This window comes from Myripristis murdjan, chromosome 17, assembly GCF_902150065.1.
Source record: "Myripristis murdjan chromosome 17, fMyrMur1.1, whole genome shotgun sequence".
In the NCBI taxonomy this organism is placed as follows: Eukaryota; Metazoa; Chordata; class Actinopteri; order Holocentriformes; family Holocentridae; genus Myripristis; species Myripristis murdjan.
This window is the reverse complement of record NC_043996.1, coordinates 16,974,951-16,995,715: the sequence shown is the minus strand read 5'-3', so window position 1 is coordinate 16,995,715 and position 20,765 is coordinate 16,974,951. Positions and strand designations below refer to the sequence as shown.

The following is a 20,765-nucleotide window of genomic DNA, read 5'->3' as shown; positions in this document are numbered from 1 at the left end:
CAAAACTCACAAACAAGAATAAAAATTGAGTTATTATCTACCTTGACCCCAGGACAAATTATGACAATTTTTAATATGCAACAGCTTGTTTTTTTTTTGTTTGTTTGTTTGTTTGGTTTTTTTTTTTTTTTTGGTTTTTTTTTTTTTGGTTTTTTTTTTCAGGAACCGGGCGGTAAACACAAGGTAAATTCATATCCAACTTGCCTACATATCGCTTTGGGATGAAGACCCCCTTTAATTGCCGTCTCATCTAATCAGAGTCTCATCCTGCTACGTGTCCCCTGTTTCTTCTCCCTTCCCTTATTTTCTCAATGTCACCTCCTGTCAGGAAGCGAGCTGTGGTGGTGAGGGGGGGAAAGGGAGAGATGAGTAAGGAGTGAAAAGTTTTGGGACGCAATAGGTGTCTTGGACGCAGCTGAGAGGAGTCATTTCCTGCCAAATAGTGAGCCCGTCTAAATCGTGACTGCAGCAGCTACTTCCTGCATTGTTACAGTACTTAATGAGGATTAAGTTGAAGCTGTCATGTTGTTAGGGGCGGCCATTACTCCATACAGGGAGAGGAAGAAAAGAGAGGCTTGGGTCTGAGCAGACCCCGGCGCATTTGGCCAAAAAACGGAATGAAGGTCCCCCCCTCCTCTCCCTCTCCCTCCCTCCACCTGTCCAGGATCAACTTGCTAAATGAAATTAATAAGCCCTGATCATATTCAGATCGCCACCTTTTATGTTCAGCGTGTAACCCTAATTTACTCGCATTGTTCTCTCGTTTAACATATCAATACAGGATTTATTTGTCTGATAATTAGACTTGCAGATTGAAAAAAAAAGGCTCACCTCTGTCCTACTTCATATTCCAGTGATACAGTTTTGATTGGTGATATTAACAAACACAGAATAAACAGGTATGAAATGCATTTAAAAAAAAAAAAAAATCATTCATTTACAATCAGTTGTCAAAAGCCACCTAAATGGTTTGTTTACTGGTATTATTTATTATTTATTTATTTTGTCAATAGAGGCAGTGTTCCCTGGGGCCATAAGAAATATCAACCATATTGCAGTTTAGAGATAGACAAAAATCATATTCATCATAGTACCGCACATGATATACAAATGCAAGTCTTTCATCCCCCTACACCCCTCAATGTAATTCTGAACAAAGCATGTGGGAATGTAATTGAATTAACAAAATTTTAAATGCAATATACATTTTTAACTGCAATACACATATTTATTGGATGAGTGCTTGTTGTCTGTCTTTAACTGTCTTATGAGTTGCACTGATCAGTAGTGCTCCTAATTTTGTTGTACTTGCACAACAACAATAAAGGCTTTCTACTCTGTTCTATTACCCTGAGTATGAGACAAGTGAGTATGAGAAGATGCCTCCTTGGTACAGTTTTGATGAATTTAGTTTTGAAATCGGTGGGTACAGCCTCATGAGACGCAGTGGTAGGAACAATCAGACCCGATGACACAGCATCATCCCGGGACCTTTGTGCCATTTAAAGAACAGCAGGCTGAAGGCTGACAAAGCATTCAAACTTCCACATACATCCCTCCCCCCACCTGTTAGGGAGCAGCAGCCCCAGCCCACCTCTTACTCTCTATGGAGAACACCACATTGTCCTGCTTGGATCACTATATCTCAAACAGGCATGTGTGTTGTGTGGCTGTGGATGAGACAGCTTTGGCTCTGTTTGCAGGGAAGGATGCTGTGGAGGGAGGATACAGGTCTTGCCTTGAAAGAGGCAGCCAGTTGGAGCCCTTGGATGTGACTGTGCAACTTGAAGTGAAATAACCATGCTATGTGTGCTTTGCACTTGAAGGCATGGGCATCTCACAATAACTGCAACACTGACTGACTGGCATGCAAATGTCCTGGATTCAGTCCTTATGTGACCCCTCCTCTCTATGCTTATTATCAGCTAGGGAGGTTGAGTGTGATGTTGGGATGGATCTCTATTGTGTGTTGAGGGGTGAATGTGATGTTAATGTCGAAGTTGATGAATGTTTATTGAGGTGAAATGTGATGATGGTAATGCTTTTATAGGTCTTCACTGTAACATGGGAGGAAGGAGGAGGTGGGGAGGGGGGTGTCGACGGATTTGCTTGTACAGACATGAGTCAGTCCGAGGAGCCAAGGGGCCCCTGGCATGGTCGTCCTCCCCTGGCCCTTGGTGGTCAGTGGTTACATGATGTGCTCTGGTCGTCCTGGCATGCTGAGGTGCGCATGCCCACTAAGAGGACGCAGCGGCTCCATGTGTGTTGAGGCGCATTATTTGGCAACAGACGCGGCAGCGGGGAGGGCCGAAAAAAGAGGATATCCCCTGGATTTCAAAAAAGGCAACGATTTCTCGAGGTTAATTGCAGATTAAACATTCCTTGGTCGACCATCGGCGAAGAAGGGTTGACAAAGCGACCGAGTAAGTTGACCAAGGTGCAGCCCAAGTTTTTTTAGTAAGTGGATTTGAGGAGAGCCTTTTATTCGGACTCGTCGAGAGGGAGCCAGGTTTTCCTCCACCTATCTGTGACGATAAAGAAGCTGATGGGCTGTTGAAAAGTAACACTTCTCCGCAGAGCCAAAGGTTGAGCACTGGGAAAGAGGGGGGGCTTGCTCAGCCAAAAATCGTTTTATTTTATGTTTGCTTATGTGTGCCACTTTGGTACTGTGATCTTTGGACTTGATTTCGTGTTTTTCGAGTCGGTTCGCTGCGGTGAGGATTATAACGTTAGATCGCCAACGGTTCATCGTCGCTAGGCTCAGTCCGTGGGCCGGTAGTTGAAATTTATGAGTTCCGACTCGAAGGTTTTTCCTTGGGAGGGGACACCCAGGTAAACATCTTCCAGTCAGTGTAAAACCTTGAGACTTTTGGGACAATGTGGTGAAAGTTTGTCCTGCCGAGCTGACGGTCCTCCCCGCAATTTGGGAAGCAGGTCAGCGATTCGGGCTCGGTTCTGGCTGTGCGGGTCAGACACTTGGTGGGCTGCCGTGCCGGGGGGGACTTTGGTTAGTTTGACTTCTGCCATCGACCCTCACAGACGATAAAAAGTGCTTGTTTTCTAGCTAAACCGGGTTGGTGTTTTTGTTTGTGCGATGTAGCTATGCTAATGTTAGCTCGCTAACGTTAACTAATAACACGCTCACCTCCTATGAGGCGGTGTCAATAATAATAAAAAAGCCGGCTAGTTGCACATGTTACTGTGGGCTGGGTTTACTTTTTTTTTTAAAGGGGGAGTTTAGGTGGACAAATAGACGGTGTAATAATGGTGGACGCCGCTGCCTGGTTTAAGCCCCGTGGCACCAGTGTTGGTTCTGCTATCTGGTAGCTAATCTTCCTACTTCTCTGTGACAACCGTAGTCTTCCTCCTCTTAAAGCTGAACACACACACACACACACACACACACACACACACACACACACACACACACACACACACACACACACACACACACACACACACACACACACACACACACACACACACACACACACACACACACACCTCTCCCCCCGCTCTCTCTTCCTCTCACCCAGACCGACACACACATTTCACCACTGCTGCGATACGAGTTTTCAGCACTTTGGCACAAAGCTATGCTTTTGGCTCTTATACATTAACGAATTAGCTCTATTTTGTGACTTTTATTTTTTTTTTTATATACATCGTAGTTATTCTTGTCTGACGCTCCATTAGATGGTGTTTCAGAATTTGAATCACATAGTATTAGTGATTAAATCTGAGGGAAGCCATTGTTGTGATACTGTCGGCAAAACAACATACTTTTGCGAAGATTGTGGCCACTGCCGCTAAGTTAACCCGTGATGGCTGAGGACTTTAAACTGAAGGTTTATTGCGCTTTTGGTGAAATATGGCTGCTTACTGGAATTCATAAGACTTTGATTTAGGTAGCGCTATATCCGTGACGCTTGTCATCAGTCAAACCTGTAACCACCGCTTGTTCGCCAGTAATAACAATGTTAATACTTAATTGTATGCTTATTTAATTACTAATTATTATAATTACTATTCATATTATTCATAACTTGCCCTAACGTTTTGGACTTTGAAGTGTCCTGTTCTGCAGTAGGATAATAAGTGAATGAAAGAATAAAACAATAGTTTGTGGAATGTGCAAGGCCAAGGCATATTTATGGTAGCATATAATGTACAGATTGTGTATAATGTATGAGACATGATTTGAGAGAGCATTACTTTGGCAGATGTATTCAACCTTACAAGGAAGGAAGGATTAGTCAATTAGTCAGTAGGCTGCAGTGAGGCCCATGCAACACAGCCACTTGAAATCAATTCAAGCGCAAGCCATGTTTTGGCAAAGTGACCAGCTGTAAGGAGACTTTGTGGAGATCTGGAATGAACAGTCATTTGTTCGTCGGAACAATGGCCTTAGAAAGCATTATTTGTAGGGTAACAAAAGAGTGCACGGCTGCATTGTTGATGAACTATCACTGAACATAATGCAGGTTGTCTTTAGTTCGGAGGTTGTTGTAAATGCCCTGGATCTGAATTGGACCAAATAAAGCATGGAGGAGGACGTTATCCTTTGGCACTTGGAGCACTTTTTAAACACTTTATGGGCAGCACTGAAGTTGCTTGAACAGATATCATGTGTGGGCACAGCATGTTGACTGGTAGTCCTTCCCCGCCCAGGGTGACTATAGTCATAGTATTCATGCTGTAAAACTGAGTGAGTCACAAAGTGCTCAGAAGTTTCAACCTTGTTATTTCCCAAGAAAGAAATGATCCAATTATTGCATACAAGGCCAATCTAGACATGTGGAACTGTTCTGGAAAGAATCTTCTGTTGGCCACATGGAAAGCTGCTGCTCATGACTGCAGGGGTCACAGGGCATCAGTCTGGTCAGCCATTCACAACCTCATCAAATATGTTGACTGCAATTTAAGGTTGATCAGCCTTTTTTTTTTTTTTACCTACTTTGTATACCCAATTTGTATGTAAATCAATAACAAAATTAGCCGTCCACGACCTTTAAAATTATTGAGGATTAGAGACTTGATGTCAAAACATGGTCTACAGAAACTTATACATGGTTTTATCTCTAGCTACATCTTACATCTCTACATGGCTACCAGTATCTTGCAGAATCAACTTCAGATTACAATTTTATGTCCATAAATCACATAGTGGTTTAGGTCCAAGGTATTTATCAGATCCCTTGACCCAGTATGAACCCTGCAGACTTCTGAGGTTGGCTGGTTCTGGATTACTGGATGTTCCTGAAGTCAAAACTAAACAAGGTGAAGCTGCCCATAAGCTCCCATGCTGCTCATATGTGGAACAAATTGCTATAAGAGCTATGTCTTTAGACAATGTTGACTACTTTCAAATCTAAGCTAAAGACCTACCTGCTTACCATTGCTTTTAATTCATTTTCTTTAAAATCGAATTTATATGCTTGTTGCATTGTTTTTATTGTGTGCCTCTGATTGATTGTTTTAGTGTTTTTATTCTGTGTGCTTTTGTTTTTTGTTTTGTTTTTTTTTGCTTCTATTGTTCTTACCATTTGTTTCTTGTGCCTTTGCCTGTGTGCTCTGTAAAGCACTTTGGGTTGCCTTTGGGTATAAAATATGCTATATAAATAATTTGCCTTGCCTTGGCATTGGTGGTAGTCACTGGATACAGTACAAAATAACCAAGCATTCCAATGATCCATGTAAGTGAATTTACACAATTGGCTAGGACCAGCATCAGAGTAATTTCAATCATTGTGGTCCTGCAGCAGAGGTTTCTCCAAGGTTTTGCGACAAGTTAGTGCTTGGGCTCTGCCAATGATATCAGATGTTGTGCTGATAGAGGCAACCAGATAAACTGATAGGAAAAGTTCTGCTGGTGCAGCAGATTCACAAGGTGGCGTGGCTCTGTGTTGCTGCAGTTTGAGGAGCACCCTGTGCAGTGTAGAAATATGTTTTCCCAGGGTAAAGGTCTATCACTGAGTAAATAGAATGCCAAACACATATGTCGCCAAACATCAACGATGGTGGAGAGTCCACCAGTGGGAATGAATGATGGGTGAGTGAATGATGGTTCACATGATCCATGATTGATAAGATGAATAGCCACCTCAGGACAGGAAAGAAGGAAAACTCAAAAATAAGACAGGTGCAGATAGGCTGTGTTCTTGATGTCGAGTGGCACCCTGATAATGGCAGCAACCTGATACCACATTAAAGTACTCTTACTTGTTGTTGGTGAATGCCACAGACACAAAGAGCCAAGTACCTGCATGTGCAATTTGATGATGCTTAAGTGGTCACTGGTAATTTAGTTACATTACACATATGAATGGGATGATGGCGTTTCATTGCACCTGCAGTCTTTATAAAAACCCTTAAAAACAGACTACAGTGATAATCCCCTCTTTTCTCACCCCCTCAGATTAAAGTAGTTTGCGTCAGTGAGTACGCCATTATGGTTGAGTTCACAGAACAAAGTATTCATGCTTAAACCTTATTCAGCAAAGTGGTATGGGGACACCTCTGTGTCTCTGTCCCACCAAGTGTTTGGATAGGGACATAGGACCAGCCTTGTAGTTGTTTTGTTTTAATGTCGCCCGGGTGATGAATGTGTGCATAGATACAAGGTCTGAAGGATTATTATTTTGCTTTAGCCTATATTGCCATCACAAATATTAATGCTGATTCAGGAAACAATTCATTTTATTTCATTTTCACACTTTTGCACATATTTTCTCCTTGTTACCTTTTTGTGAAATAGGTTATTTCTGCAAAAGCCTTGTTCTCACTGTTACTGTCATGTTATTGTGGCCCCTGTTTACAAAATTCAAATAGCAAATAATTACTAATTTATTAATACAGGGCACAGCCACAGCCCTAATCTTTGCATAGAATCGACGCTTGTGTGTTATCATCAGCTTTAAAACCAAAACCTCCCCAAATGATAGACAAGGATCCATTTCTAGGAACTAAAACTACATTTTCACATTTAGAGAATTATTACTGCTAATGTTGAGTCATCCATTCTTTCCCACTTTGCTTGTCGCGGTTGTTTTCTAGTGATGGTGTCTGTAGGGTTTCTCACTTTCCCACCGAAGCTTCTCCATCTTAACTTTTGTATTTTGTCACATAGGTGCATGTTGTACATTTAGACCTTTGTAACTGGCCACGGGTAATAGAAGTACCTGATGAGTACAACCTTTGAGGGAAATTGAAATATAGCAAGCACTTTAGTACCTTTGAATTATATGATTATTAATTGTCAGAACCTAAGGCTGTAATATTAAATTATCTATGATTATTATGTAATATTCAATTGTCTATAATTATCTAGTCACTAAACAGAAGATCCCTGTTGACTCTGGGTAGCCTGCCATGTTATTCCAATCGTTCATACTTATGTCATGGGCTCTGTGTCAGATTCATAACCCAGCTCACATATAATTTCTCTGTAATGATCCAAATCAACTTGTCTCTTTTCATCATATAGGAAACATCTTTAATAATGCTACAGTTGTGCTTAAAAAGTCTTAAATGGGAACATTGGCTTGGGACAGCACAGATCTAGGGGGCTTATGTGGCAGTCTATAGACGGTTAATTCATATGTGCAGTTTTTGTCTAATCCAAGTGTCCAAGCTCAGCTTGATTGTGCAATTTCCATGTGCAATTTCCAAAGTCTATACACTTTTTGTGCATGTTTGTGTTTTCCTTTCAGTTTTACTCCGTAAGGACCTCTGCATTGGTCACATGTGATGTGCAAGTTCTTAGGGGGCTCCTTTACCATGTGTGCATGTGAGTGTGTGTGGGCCTGAAGGAAATGTATGGAAGCTGCCATGGAGATGAAATTTGAAACCTGTCAGCCATTCAGATCACAGTCTCCCCTGTTACAAAGATAGGGTCAATGTCCGTGTAAGGTTGGGTGGGGTGAGTGGGTGGGAGGAGGGGTTGGGCGGGTGGAGGGGAGGAGGTGGGGTTGGGGTGGGGGGGTTGATCCCCTAGGGTAACTTCGGCCAACAGCTCACAGATGTTTGTGAATTCAGCATTATCAGCAGCAGTATTGATACCGCCATCATATCTATAGGTGTACTGCAATACAATGCCCCCCACCCCCCACTCCCCTTCCCAATCACGCCACAAGCCATTCATCACAGGCTTCAGATTGTCATGTGGCGTCCCTCTGGCTCCGTTACTTCCATCCCTGATGACCCCCGCACCCTCCCTACAATTGAATTTGTTTGTACTGTATAATAGCTGTCACTGTAGAAGCCCTGCCTCTGCTCCTGAACCTAAAGGGTTAAAACCTGCTTCAGCTTCTCTCTCACTCACACACACAGACGCACAGGCACTCACACACACACACACACACACACACACACACACACACACTAGCAGACCGGTTTAAACCGGTTCTCAGGAAAAGTGCTTTGTGTGTCCCACTGAATCCTGGGAAGGGTCATGTCATGTGTGTCTCAGTGATGTCAGAGTATTTGAAAAAAAAAAAAAAAACTTAGTCAGCTCTCTGTTATCAGATGATTTGTCTGTGTGCTGCGTTCTGACTTCGTGTGTGTGTTGTGTAGGTACACTATGGATACAATGAGTGTGCTGTTTGCTCGCCGCCATAACCGTTCTGAGAAAAGGAAGGGGAGGGGGGAAGAGTGTGTATGGCGTGTGTCACTGAGAAATAGCCCAGGTTGAAAGGGTTAATAGTGGTATTTTTTTCCAAAACCATAGCTTCCTCTAGTGCGTCGCTGGGCAGACTGAGGGCCCCAGTAAACTATGGATTGCTCTCTTTACTTGTGGAGGGCAGGACTAGGTCCCCAGTCTGACCTGTGTATATGAATATAATGCAGGAGGGAGTCTCATTCAGTCATGTGTCAGTCTCATGTACTGCTACTCTGCGCTTTTCCTTCCAGGTTCTTTAAAACCTTGTCCCCTCTCCCTTGTCTCTCTCCTTTTCTGACCTATACGTACATATATGTATTTATGTGTGTGTGTGTGTGTGTGTGTGTGTGTGTATGGAAGACACTGAGGGATCAAGACCAACCAGAGTATAGAGAAAGCTGGCACCCATGTGAAGTACATGTGGATACATGTGCATGGATGTGTGTGTGTCTGCATGCTAAAACCCTTCATCTCATGTCAGTCTCACAGCCATCTGACTGAGTGGGCCCCTATATGTCTTCTTCTTCACTGCTGTTAGCCTGTCAGCATCTGTTGGGATTGAATTTTTCCTGCACAGGAGAGCTGGCTGCAACTAGTATGGCGCTCCTTGATGGGGAAAAAAAGAAGTTTATATGTATGTTGTTAGTTTATCAGACTTGACTTCTCTATCACAGTGAAGCACATTATTCTTTAATTTTACAGCTCAAATAAAAGAGTAATACACTTGCACACATAAATTGCAAAAACACATGTATTTACAAGTCAGCTAAAACAAGGTCTTTCCAATATTGTTCATGTCCTGGTCCACTAAGTTGAATTTCATTAAGCAGTGATTCCCAAACCAGTCCTCAAGGCCCCTCTGTCCTGCGGGTTTTTGTTCCAGCTCTACTCTTGCACACCTGACCCAATTAAGGCCCTTGCACCTTCATGCATGCCCTCTTCACGTAGATCTGTTTCAGCCAATTAGCATGCAGCCCTTAAATGGATCAGGTATGAAAGAGTAGAGCTGAAACAAAAACCTGCAGGACAGGGGGGCCTTGAGGACTGGTTTGGGAACCACTGCATTAAGCCATGGTCTCCTAAGAGGTGATTTTGTCCTAGGGCATTGACATGAAATTATATTTAGGTAGTAAGTATTAAATTACTTAATTGTCATACATAAACACTCGCAATAGATTCATGCTGATGAGATTTAAACATATTGTTAAAATAATAACACTGTTTTTTGTTTGTTTGTTTTTGTAGGGTGAATGAAATTATAGTGAAAATAACTAGTCCCCTTTCGCAAAGTCTCACAAGGGCCCCTGAGGGCCCCTGGACCCCACTTTGAAAATTTTACTGAAATATCTTTATGCTCTGGATCATTTTAGGCTACATCTTCCATACACTACGTTTTATTTTGTTTTGATGAGCATGTTATGTTCTGCCAGCTGTGTGGTGTTAAAATGTCAAACAGCAGTTTTTTATGGATTCAGTGACCCATTCAAATAGGCCTGGGTTAATGATAAGAGTATCATTATTACACATTCATGCCATTGTTTTTCAGGTTTCTGTTTTTTCAGTGTTTTTTATTTAGACCAAAAAGTGAGTACTTGGATGTCTTGGCTTTAGGACTTAAGTAAAAATTTTAGTCGTGTGACTCGCTGATCCAGAAAGTTGTGTCTGAAAGGTGTTTAAAGTCACTATGTGTACCCTGCAGCTGGTTTACGGTCAGCTTAGTCTTTGAAAGTTGTTGCACCATTAACACTCTGCTTGATCTCCTAGATGTTTGGTTGTGTTTTGACTGATTGTGGGCAGTGCACGAGCGCCCAACTATAGGTTTGTTGTGATCTTGCACATCTAATTCAGGCACAGTAAAAATAAGCTCTGTGTTTTACTATATTCTCAGTGTTTTGTTCTTTTAGAACAGCTGACTTGATTTTTGAGCTGTAGTCATGTCTGACAGGATAGCTAATATTATTTAAATTAAATTATATTTGTTAAACCTTGCATAGCCCTTGTCTGAAACTATGATAATATGTCAAGCTCCTAACACCCATTGACCCATCATGTGCTCCTATACTACTATAAGCTATCTGTCTATATGTAGTGATATTCTCTGCATCAGGTTCAAAAAACTTTACTATCTCATGGTTTGAAGCTTAGTTGAGCTCACACAAAAGTAAATAAAAAATTTAAAATAAAGTGCATGCATGCCAGTGCAGAATCCATTCAAGGTCATCTGTCTAGCTCTCAGCTTGCTTGAACAGTCTGGTTCCCTCAGGTAGCTGGTTGTACAATACTAGAGCCAAAGGAGCTCAAGGAGTCTTTTAATCTTAGAACTGATAGAATGACAATTATTTCTGCGTGTCCCTCCCTTAATTACACGTATCTTTGTCAGCGACTGACACTGAAGTGAGTTCATCACCCGAATATATCTGTTCTCCAGTTGAACTGTATTAAAATAGAAACTGCTCACTGGTGTTGGGATTTGATCATTTTGGGTGTGACTGACTGTTGGGGATTAGACTGTATCACCTTGATACTGGAAGAGGCTTAGGTAATCTCTGTGACTTGTCGAATCCCACCTGTGACCTGAATCCAGTTTGAGTGTTGACCCAGGCAGATGACACTAGTATTTCTATCTTTCTCCCAAGGGGATGTCTGAGGAGGCTGTCCGCCAGACACGCAGCCAGAAGAGGGCGCTGGAGAGGGAAGCTCCTCCTCCTGCCACAGAGCCCTCTGCCGCTGACAATGAAAGCAAGAAGCCTAGAATGGACCAGCCTGAACCCACAACTCAGACGCAAACTAAAGCTAAGTCTGAGCCCAGACTGGCACATGAAGGCCAGACTAGAGTTGGATCTGAAAACGAGACAGAGCAGGAGCAAGACCAGAGCCGGCTGCCGTTACCTTTAGTGTTACCCATGGCCTCCCAATCAGTGAAGGACGACTGGGAGCGGAGCCAGAGACAGAAAGCGGCCGAACCCAGCTTAGACAATCGGACTGACCGTAATGACAGGGCCAGCAGGGTGAGGACGGAGCCAGTGGTGGATACAAGGAGCCGGGTCCGATCGTCGGACCCAAAGGTGTCCAGTGGTATGCTGGCTGCAGGCGAGGTGAAGGCCACCATCAAACTGGAAGTTCAAACAGGAGAGCAACCAGTGGACATGAGCACCTCCAGAGGGTGAGAAACACTATTTAACATCCCAACGAAATGAGCTCCCACTGCTTTCACATCCTGGAAGACAGTGGAGCTGTGTCTGAAAAGCATACTACGTACTACTGCTAAACATGATACACTGTATACTCACCTCCATAGTATACTGTATTGGCAGTTAGAAGGATAGAAATTCAATATACTACACGTTTTTTTACTAACCAGAAATGAAGAAAGACGTCTGCTGATAGCGGTATTATATGACCTATGTTAAGATGTCTTCTTCTGCCTTCCATCTTCAAATTTGAAAAACAGACAGTGCACAAATAAAATAAAAAACAAACACAAACTTGTAAGTTAAGATATATTGTTTGCATTTGCTTTTTACTGCTGCCCCTTGAGTAGATCCTCCCGTTCCACAGCACACTGCATTACATGCTATCTAGTATGCTTTTGGGACAGCTTGTATCTTTAATGGTGACCTCATGCTCCACCAGCAGACGTAAATAAAAAATTTCAACCAATAAAACCTTTACATATTTTTCGATCCCGCCCCCTCCACCTCATCCCATTTCTCTCTGTAACTTTTATCCCATTGGTTTAAACTATCAAATGATCCCTCCCACCTTGACATCCTGTTATAACAGGAAATACATAAAATTGAGGAAGTAAGTTGCCATTTCATGGGGTCTTTAAATTATATGTCTTCAGCAGTAGCTGCCAAACTTGAGTATGTGGCAGCCAGCTGAAGTGACTGTGCCGTGAATGTGATCCTTATGTGATTCCTCTGAAAGACTAGAGGCATCTTGTTCAGATTGTTGTTATTTAAAAACATAGTGGAATGTACCTATACATAGGTAGATGATTGCCACTTTAAATGGGCTAAAAATATTGAGAGTTTTTTTTAGTAAGCATAACATTTTTTTAACCATCACTAGAACTTCCTAATACTTGTAGTTCCTACTCTGTGGGGGGAGGGGTGGGGATGGGGAGCTGCCCACAGAGGTGACCTAAAACTTTATCTACCTCCATTTTCCCCCACTCACCACCTGAACCCTAAAAACTCCCCTCACACAAAATGAAGCCCGTGTGTCACAAACCGGTTCCAGCCGGTTGTTGCCATGGTTTCCACAGTGGAAGGAACAGTGAGGGGAGGAGGGAGGGTGGGGGGTGGGGTGGGCAAAGTGAGTGTGTCACGTGATGATGACTTTGAGGTCATGTGACCTCTTTGGAAGAGTAGTGATTAATCCACAGGAAGTGATGATGGCGCTAAGCTCTGAGGAGAGACTAATATGCACACACACACACACACACACACACACACACACACACACACACACACACACGCAAGGAGGATGGAGGAGAGAGATAGGCCTCACTCTGTCATGCGCTGATTTTAATGACTGCTTCTTAGGCCGAAACAAATTGATCATCTGAGTAATCATGAGGATTTTCCTTGTTTTCAGGGGAGCATTTGTCAAGTTCTTCATTTTTCAGTCACTACTCATCAGTCCTCTCACAAACAATTCTTGGTGATCCACCCTACAAATCTAGCACATAGCCTGCAGGTGAACCTGTAGCTTTCCATCGCAGCCACGCATGTATTTTCAACTGTTCTGTGCACTGTTACTGTATGCATTCTTCAGCTGCCTTAGGTAGGATAGGAGGGTATTAGTCTGTGCTGACATGTAATGTTGAACACAGAAATCAGTGACGATCCAAAATGTCCCTCCAAGACTTTCTCCTCACTTAAATATCTATTAGAGCAATGGTGTGCCCAATATGGTGTTTTGTAATAAGTCCTATATACAGGTTTAACAATGGCTGTAGCTGCTTACTACATCTTGGTTTGGATAGTGAACACACAATGCCAGCTGGATGGTTAATGGTTCAAACTGTTTTTCAAAGATTTAAAAATGTAATCAACAGTGTTCTTTCCTCATGGAAAAATGTTTTATTTCTGGCTCACTTTTGGCATAACACTTTGAGTTCAATCCAAGCCCTATCCGTGTTTTTCCTGTGTTCAGCAGTATAAAGAGGGAGAAGCGTCCCCCGTCCCCAGATGATGATGTCATCATCTTATCAGATAACGACTCCCCCAGTCCGCCGATGAACGGTTTGAGCCACTTTAAGGAGCTGGACACAGACCTGCTGATGGTGAGAAAACATACTCAAATCCATGATGATGTCATATGTCACTGTCCTTTACTGCGACCGATGCTGCTGTACACATTCTGAATCCAACATACTTAAGATTAGATTAAGACAAACAGTTAGGTCTAGAGGGGACTTGGTGAGAATTTTTGTCTATTTTTTGGCAGGCAAAAAGAAACATACTAACAATCAGGTCTTCTAGTTAATTCTTAAAACACATTGCTTTGCATTTGATTGTACAAAATAGTGTCAAATAAAGTTTGGTTTGGTTAAGCTAATATTCTTAGTCAGAGCAACGTGCAGTGAATGGAGCAGGTTGGGCTTCAAGTGTGTTTTGGCAGGATGCATGACTGTCAGTGGGCACACACTGACTGCTGTGAGGCTTGAACCTGCGACCTGTCAGCTTATGGGCCAGGCAGTTTGTTGTAATGTGACTGGTGTAAGGGCCGTTATGATCTCTTGAGTGCAGAAGAGCAGCCCAGCGGAGAGGGAGCGCATCATTAAGCAGCTGAAAGAGGAGCTGAGGCTGGAGGAGGCCAAGCTGGTGCTGCTGAAGAAACTCAGACAGAGCCAGATCCAGAAGGACACTCTCCAGAAGGTAAACAGTTATTACCTATGTCAGCACACAGAAAGTATTACACTTCACACCACACAAGCTGGCTCTTGGAACATTCTGTTCATTGTTTTTTTCATCTTTTTCTGTTTATCTCTTAGCCCTCAAGTTTGTCTGGCTCTGCAGCCCCTCCTCCTCTGATTCGGGGAACAATTGCAGGCAACAAAGGCTCTCAGCAGGTTGGTTGTCTGATGTCATGCATGTGTACAGACACACACTAGGGCTGACCTCTGTGCCATTTTATAAGCTTGGAATAATTGTGATTTCCAAACAAACATTGGAATACTCCTCAATAATAGGCCTGGTGGTTCAAAATAATGTAAAAAAAAAAAAAATTGCAGCCAATTTTCATAGCCAGAACGTCAAATATTGCAGCTCATCCTGATCTAGCGATTGGAGACTTTGTATTGATAATGATGCTTGGCAATTTTTTCTTCACCAACAGATTTCAGGTGGTTTATCAAATCTGACGTGCCCCTCTGGTTTGCCAGTGCCTGATTGGCAATGTCTTTGGCATAGTTGTAAAATGAGTTACACAAAAGATAGACTGAAGGGTGGCAGCTCTTCCCACATGTGCATTTATTGGTCAAACTGTACTTTATGCATTTTGTGGGACTGTGATGCATTTATGATTATGATTTATGAGCAACTGATTTATGTTCACATTTCAACAATTCCTGTTCCATCCTTCAAATTTTCAGTGATAAAGTCTATATTATATTCTGCTTTAATTAGGTTTGAATGTTAGCCTAATGAATAAATATTCAAACTGCCAAGTAGCTGGGCGCAGGCCTAACACACATAAATGTAGCAGTTTACTGTATATAGTTCCTGTTGTTGTTTTTCTGAGCAGATTCTGACAGGCAGGAGTTCAGGCACAGTCATCCCTCCTCCCCTGGTGCGAGGAGGGCAGCAAGTATCTTCCAAACATGGCTCCCAGATCATCATGCCACCTCTGGTCCGAGGAGCACAGGTGAGCCATGGCTACAATTTTGTTACATGTTATTGATAGGTTTGAGACTTTGAGTTAGTTTTGATTCATTTAAATGTTGTGCAATCCTTTGGTATGCTCATTCTGACTGCTCTCTTTCACACTCTGAGACTGACTACTATGTAATAAACTAGCCTAAGCTCAGGACTAATTATCTGTCTCTGCACCTCTCTCTCTCTCTCCCTCTCTCTCTCCCTCTCTCTCTCTCTCTCTCTCTCTCTCTCTCTCTCTCTCTCTCTCTCTCTGTCTCTGTCTCTGTCTCTCTCTCCCCCTCTCTCTCTCTCTCTCTCTCTCTCTCTCTCTGTCTCTGTCTCTCTGTCTCTGTCTCTTTTTCTCTCTCTCTCTCTCTCTCTCTCTCTCTCTCTCTCTCTGTCTGTCTTCCTCCTGTTTTGGTGCTGTGGTCTCCCTCCTTGACTCTCCTGGTCTTCCCTGTCATTGTGCCCCGTTAGCCCATCTCTGTGTCTCCACAGCAGATCCAGGCCCTCCGCCAGCAGCAGCAGCAGCAGCAGCTGGCTGCCTCTGGGGGCTCAGGACCCCCTCCTCTGCTGTTGGCCCCCAGGGCCTCAGCACCTGGGGCCCAGGGCCAGAGAGGCATGGTCCAGCCAGGCCTCATCAGAGTTGGTAATGTTGGCAATACCAGCCTGCTGGTCAATATCTCACAGGTGAGTCCAAGTTTAAAAAGAAGGGATATGTGCAAAATATGCTTTACCACCAAGAGTGGAAAAGAACCAGAATACCCTATTAAAGTGGAAACTATTGTTACTTTTTACTTTACTTGAATTTTACACAGCTCACATTAGACTCTTTAATTGTGGGAGAAAAAAAAAAAAAAAACTTTTGCCAGATTACTCCTCTTTCCTGGGCTGACTGATTATGCAGTGCTTATAGTGACCTTGGAAAAATTAGTACTCTGTATTGAATGATTAAACATTGTTAAAATTTACACAGACGCAGTGAAACAGGTCATGATTTAGTTGAAAAAACTGTAAAAGTGGGTTTATAAGAATTGGCAATGGAATTAGCAGCTGTTAGTGGATGAGGTGAACTCTTGTCTACAAACTTTTTTCAGAGAGTTGACGGCTGAGCCGTTGAGGTAGGCTGTGCTCAGTAAAGTGGTAAAGTCAGGTTTGATTTGGCTGCCGGCTGCCAAACCTGTTGACTTTGGTGGCAGGTTGGCTAAGTTGTTATCTACAGTTTAGCTTTGAGCGGTTGAGCATCCAGTGCTGGGCAAAGTTTGCTTCAAGCATGAGACTTTGTACAAGGAATAAGGGTTAAGGTTAGAATTGGGATTAAGCACGGCCTTTGGCAAACTTGCCCCGTGTGCCGAGCATGCTGTGACGGTCAGAGACATCAGATGGGGGTGTGTAACGGTACTCATAGTGATGGCAGGGAGTAGGTTACTCCATAACATCACTCCTCGCTGTCTCTGCTATATTTGCTGAACCCGTTCAATTTTTATTCCCCTCCAGTCGAGGGAAGGCCGCACTCGGCGTGCTTATGAGGCTGCTTTTACAAAGATGTGCCTCGGTCACAAACCATTGTGTGAAAATGAACATATCTGCTCAATAAATCGTTGATATTTAATCGAGAATAATGAACTGAATAATAACCATTTAAGCTTATACTTAAGCTTAGTCCTGGTGGTTGTTTTCTGTTTAACTGGCACATTCATGTGACTCTGCTAGTCTGACCTCAGGACTATAATTATCCTGTAATAACTACTTGCCAGTAATTAAATGCAGGACCGTTACATGCCTCCCTTGTTTCTTGATGCTGGTTAACAGCCTGTTGCTAACTGTTGAATAGTTAAAATAAGTTAAATAAACTTTGATTTTGATTGTATGCTTATAGTTGTTTCTGTCTCCTTTCTTCTCCTCTCTGTGGATTTGAAAAGGCCTCGGCATCCAACCTGAAGGGCTCCTCTATGACCTCCCAGTCAGGCGGCAGCAGTGTGTCTGTGGTTAGTGTGAACGATTCCCCAGCCAGCCGCCAGGCCGCGGCCAAACTGGCCTTGCGTAAACAACTGGAGAAGACCCTTCTGGAGATCCCCCCACCAAAGCCTCCTGCCCCAGAGTTCAACTTCCTGCCTTCAGCAGCCAATAATGAGTTCATCTACTTAGTGGGACTGGAAGAAGTGGTACAGAATCTACTAGATACCATCCACAGAGGTATACTGAATGTTCTGTACTGTTGCATGTTTTGTACATTTTTTTGCACACTTGAGACAAATGTTTGCTGTTTGCCTACCCAATTTTATTCATATATATGCTGTTCTATTTTTGTGATGAATACTACATAGGCAGCTCTGTCAATTTTTCACTCACTGCCTCTCGTTTTTCCATTTCTGTACACTCCAGGAAAGACAGGTATGGCATTGTCCAACCCAATTATCAGAGACCCCTTCATCTGCACCCAGTGCAGCACTGACTTCACCTGCCGCTGGAGGCAGGACAAAGCTAAGGGTGGTTCAATCCTCTGTGAGGACTGTATGTCATCCAATCAGAAAAAGGCTTTGAAAGCCGAGCACACCAATAGGCTGAAAGCTGCGTTTGTCAAAGCCCTGCAACAGGAGCAGGAAATAGAGCAGCGCATCCTCCAGCAGGCTGCTTCACCAGTCTCCCACAGCACCTCCTCGTCCTCCTCATCCGTCTCGCCATCACTGAAGGCAGAACAGCTGGTGTCTCAGCAGCTGAAGCAGGCTCAGGCCAGAGCATCCTCCCTCCACCATCACCAGCACAGCAGAGGACAGAACATTGTTCATCATCACTCCACCATCAAGCAGGTGAGCACTACCACTTGCATTATATACTAGTGCACTTTAACTAAAAGCCCTCTCTGTGCAACCGTGGGGTCAACAGCTGTATGCTCCATCGCCATCACAATTATTTTGAAGTAATCCCTTGTTGTATCTGTAATGCAAAGCCCCAGCTCATGTTGTCTTTTTCTCTGGTTGTCTCTTCATCTCCCGTTCTCTGCTTCATAAACCCTCTCCCCACCCCCACCCTCCATCGTGCCCTCAGAGCTCCCAGGGTCAACTGTCCCATGGCAGTGTTTCATCAGTGGGGGTGAGGGGTGTCCCCCACTCCTTCTCCTCCTCTTCTCAGCTGCAGAGTGCAGTGGCGGCCGCAGCCTTGGTCAACCGGCCAGGTAAGCATGTCCATGTTTCCCGCCCCTCTGCCCAGAGTTCAAAGGTCAGCAGCAGTGGAATCGGCGGCAGCAGGAATGTCAGCGGAGGTAGTGCCTCAGCCACTGCATGGAAGAAGCAGAGCAACACCAATACAGGTAGACTCACGCTTCTACCAGCCCAACACTGGCCCTGAAATCTACTCTCTTACCTTTCAAATTCTTGTCTGGTCCAAAAGCAATCCTTTACCTTCCAAAGGCAAAATTTTTACAAGAGCTGAGAAATCAGTAGGTGTTAAAAGCCCCCACATTGGAGTGAAAAGCAAAAAGCGTTATGACACACGCAGAAGGGAAACGTTAAATGTTGTTTTCGGACAAGGCAATTCCACTCCCTAATTCCCTCGCTGCCAGTGATCTTCGTCTTCCTACTTCCGTCCCTCTGTGTGCTGGTTTAATTTCTTCCTGGGCTTCAGGACTATACTGTAGAGTAGAAATACTACTAGCTTTTATTCTCTGTTTGTCCGTGTGTGTGCGTGTGGCTGACACTTGTGGAAACCTGTGGATGTGTGCGCTGGTAATATTGTGTCAGTTCTTCTTTTTGCTGCCCTGTTCAAGTCAATAAAGCCTTAAACTGTTACCACACTAGTGTCATTTTGTTCACACACTGACTGGCAGTTTTGCTCCCTGTGTGCACAGGAGTGACCATGGCCTATGTGAACCCCAGCCTGTCAGGTCACAAGACCTCGTCCACCGTTGACGCCCGTCAGCGGGAGTACCTCCTGGACATGATCCCCTCTCGCTCAATCTCCCAGACGGCGAACACATGGAAATAATTCAAACAATATCTTACTGTTCATTATTATCCAAGTTTTTGTCAAATTTCCTCTGCTCCGATAACATGGTCAACAGCACCCCCTGGAGGGCCATTAAGCAAAAGCAATCCCTCAAAGCAACGAAACGTTCCTTCTTTACCTTCTTTGATTTTTTTTTTTTTTTTCTTATTTTCAAGTCTGTTGTTTAATTTTGAGGATCACTGGTCTTTGATAATTGTGCAAAAACCACCTGGTTTTATTGGGGTAAAGAAAACACAAATACATCAAGGGCTTCCTATGTGTTACTTTTGTTTTACACAGTGGCTGAATAAATGATGGCTTGAAAGTGTCGCTGCACCGAGAGCTTATGTCTACATTGGGTCGTATCTCAACCCCGATGAAGGAAGTACTCGATCTTTGGAGTGTATAGGCCCTCCCTTCGATGATGTGGGTCAAAGTGACTCGACTTAGCTTATGACATTTGAATTGTTGGCTTCATGCTGAAGAGTTCATATTCAAAATTCATATTCATTATAAGTTAAAAACAAAATAACTGAGTTGTAAAGTTTTCAATACATAACCCCTGTAGTTAAAGGTTTGGAATTTCTTTGTATTTACTGTAAGTTATTTGGTTTCTTTGACTGATGTTAAAAATCACCGTCAATATATTGTGGGTTCCACAAATAAACAGTTTATTCTAGCTTCATTGTTTTTTCCCGTCTGTTTAACAGAGCATGCCTACCCTTAATCTTTCTCAGTTCATTGTGCACCTTAGCTGAAGGAGCATGGTCTTATTTCTTTCCTCACCTGTAATTACCATCTGTATTTTGCTTATTTTATATTAATGTCAACATTGTAAGATTATTTTGAGTGTTAAACCACCGCTGAGAAAAATGCAAACCCTGCAGGAGCTGCATCTGACACACTGGAACCAGAGATCGTACATCTGATTTATTCAACCATAATCCTTACGACAGGAGCGGCAATGCCTGCCCTGAACCAGTTTGTAAGGAGCGACTTCTCCCAGCTTCCCAGTTCCTGAACTACACACCAACATCTTGTATGCTGTACCCCTCACTGTATTGCATAATTTCTCTGCTTCCCAAACTTTAATGCATTGTACAAACTTATGTTACAGTTTATTTGGTTTACTTTTTTCCTAGATCCTGAAGAAATAATAAAAATATAAATAATTTTAACCTATGTGTATGTTTTCTGTGAACTACCATAAATCCATCACTCAGACACAAACAAAGGTTAGAAAAAGCACATCTTTA

The 20,765-nt window shown here is 43.1% G+C and overlaps 1 protein-coding gene across 7 annotated transcripts; it reads left to right on the top strand.

Annotated features, from left to right (window-relative positions):
• Nucleotides 1-2,278: 2,278 nt before the first annotated feature.
• LOC115375078 (transcriptional repressor p66 alpha) lies at nt 2,279-20,687 on the top strand. Of its 7 annotated transcripts, none has more exons than XM_030074371.1 (11): nt 2,279-2,423; nt 11,296-11,822; nt 13,826-13,952; nt 14,419-14,547; nt 14,664-14,741; nt 15,416-15,535; nt 16,003-16,215; nt 17,448-17,721; nt 17,911-18,335; nt 18,574-18,835; nt 19,373-20,687. In XM_030074371.1, exons 2-11 carry the CDS (start codon nt 11,299-11,301, stop codon nt 19,507-19,509), a joined length of 2,289 nt encoding a protein of 762 aa, XP_029930231.1. In that variant the 5' UTR covers nt 2,279-2,423; nt 11,296-11,298; the 3' UTR covers nt 19,510-20,687. The 7 variants fall into 7 exon arrangements, with proteins under 7 accessions (XP_029930231.1, XP_029930233.1, XP_029930232.1 ...); XM_030074373.1 differs by having other exon boundaries at nt 13,823-13,952; nt 16,027-16,215; XM_030074372.1 differs by having other exon boundaries at nt 13,823-13,952; nt 16,024-16,215.
• The last annotated feature ends 78 nt before the right edge of the window (nt 20,688-20,765 follow it).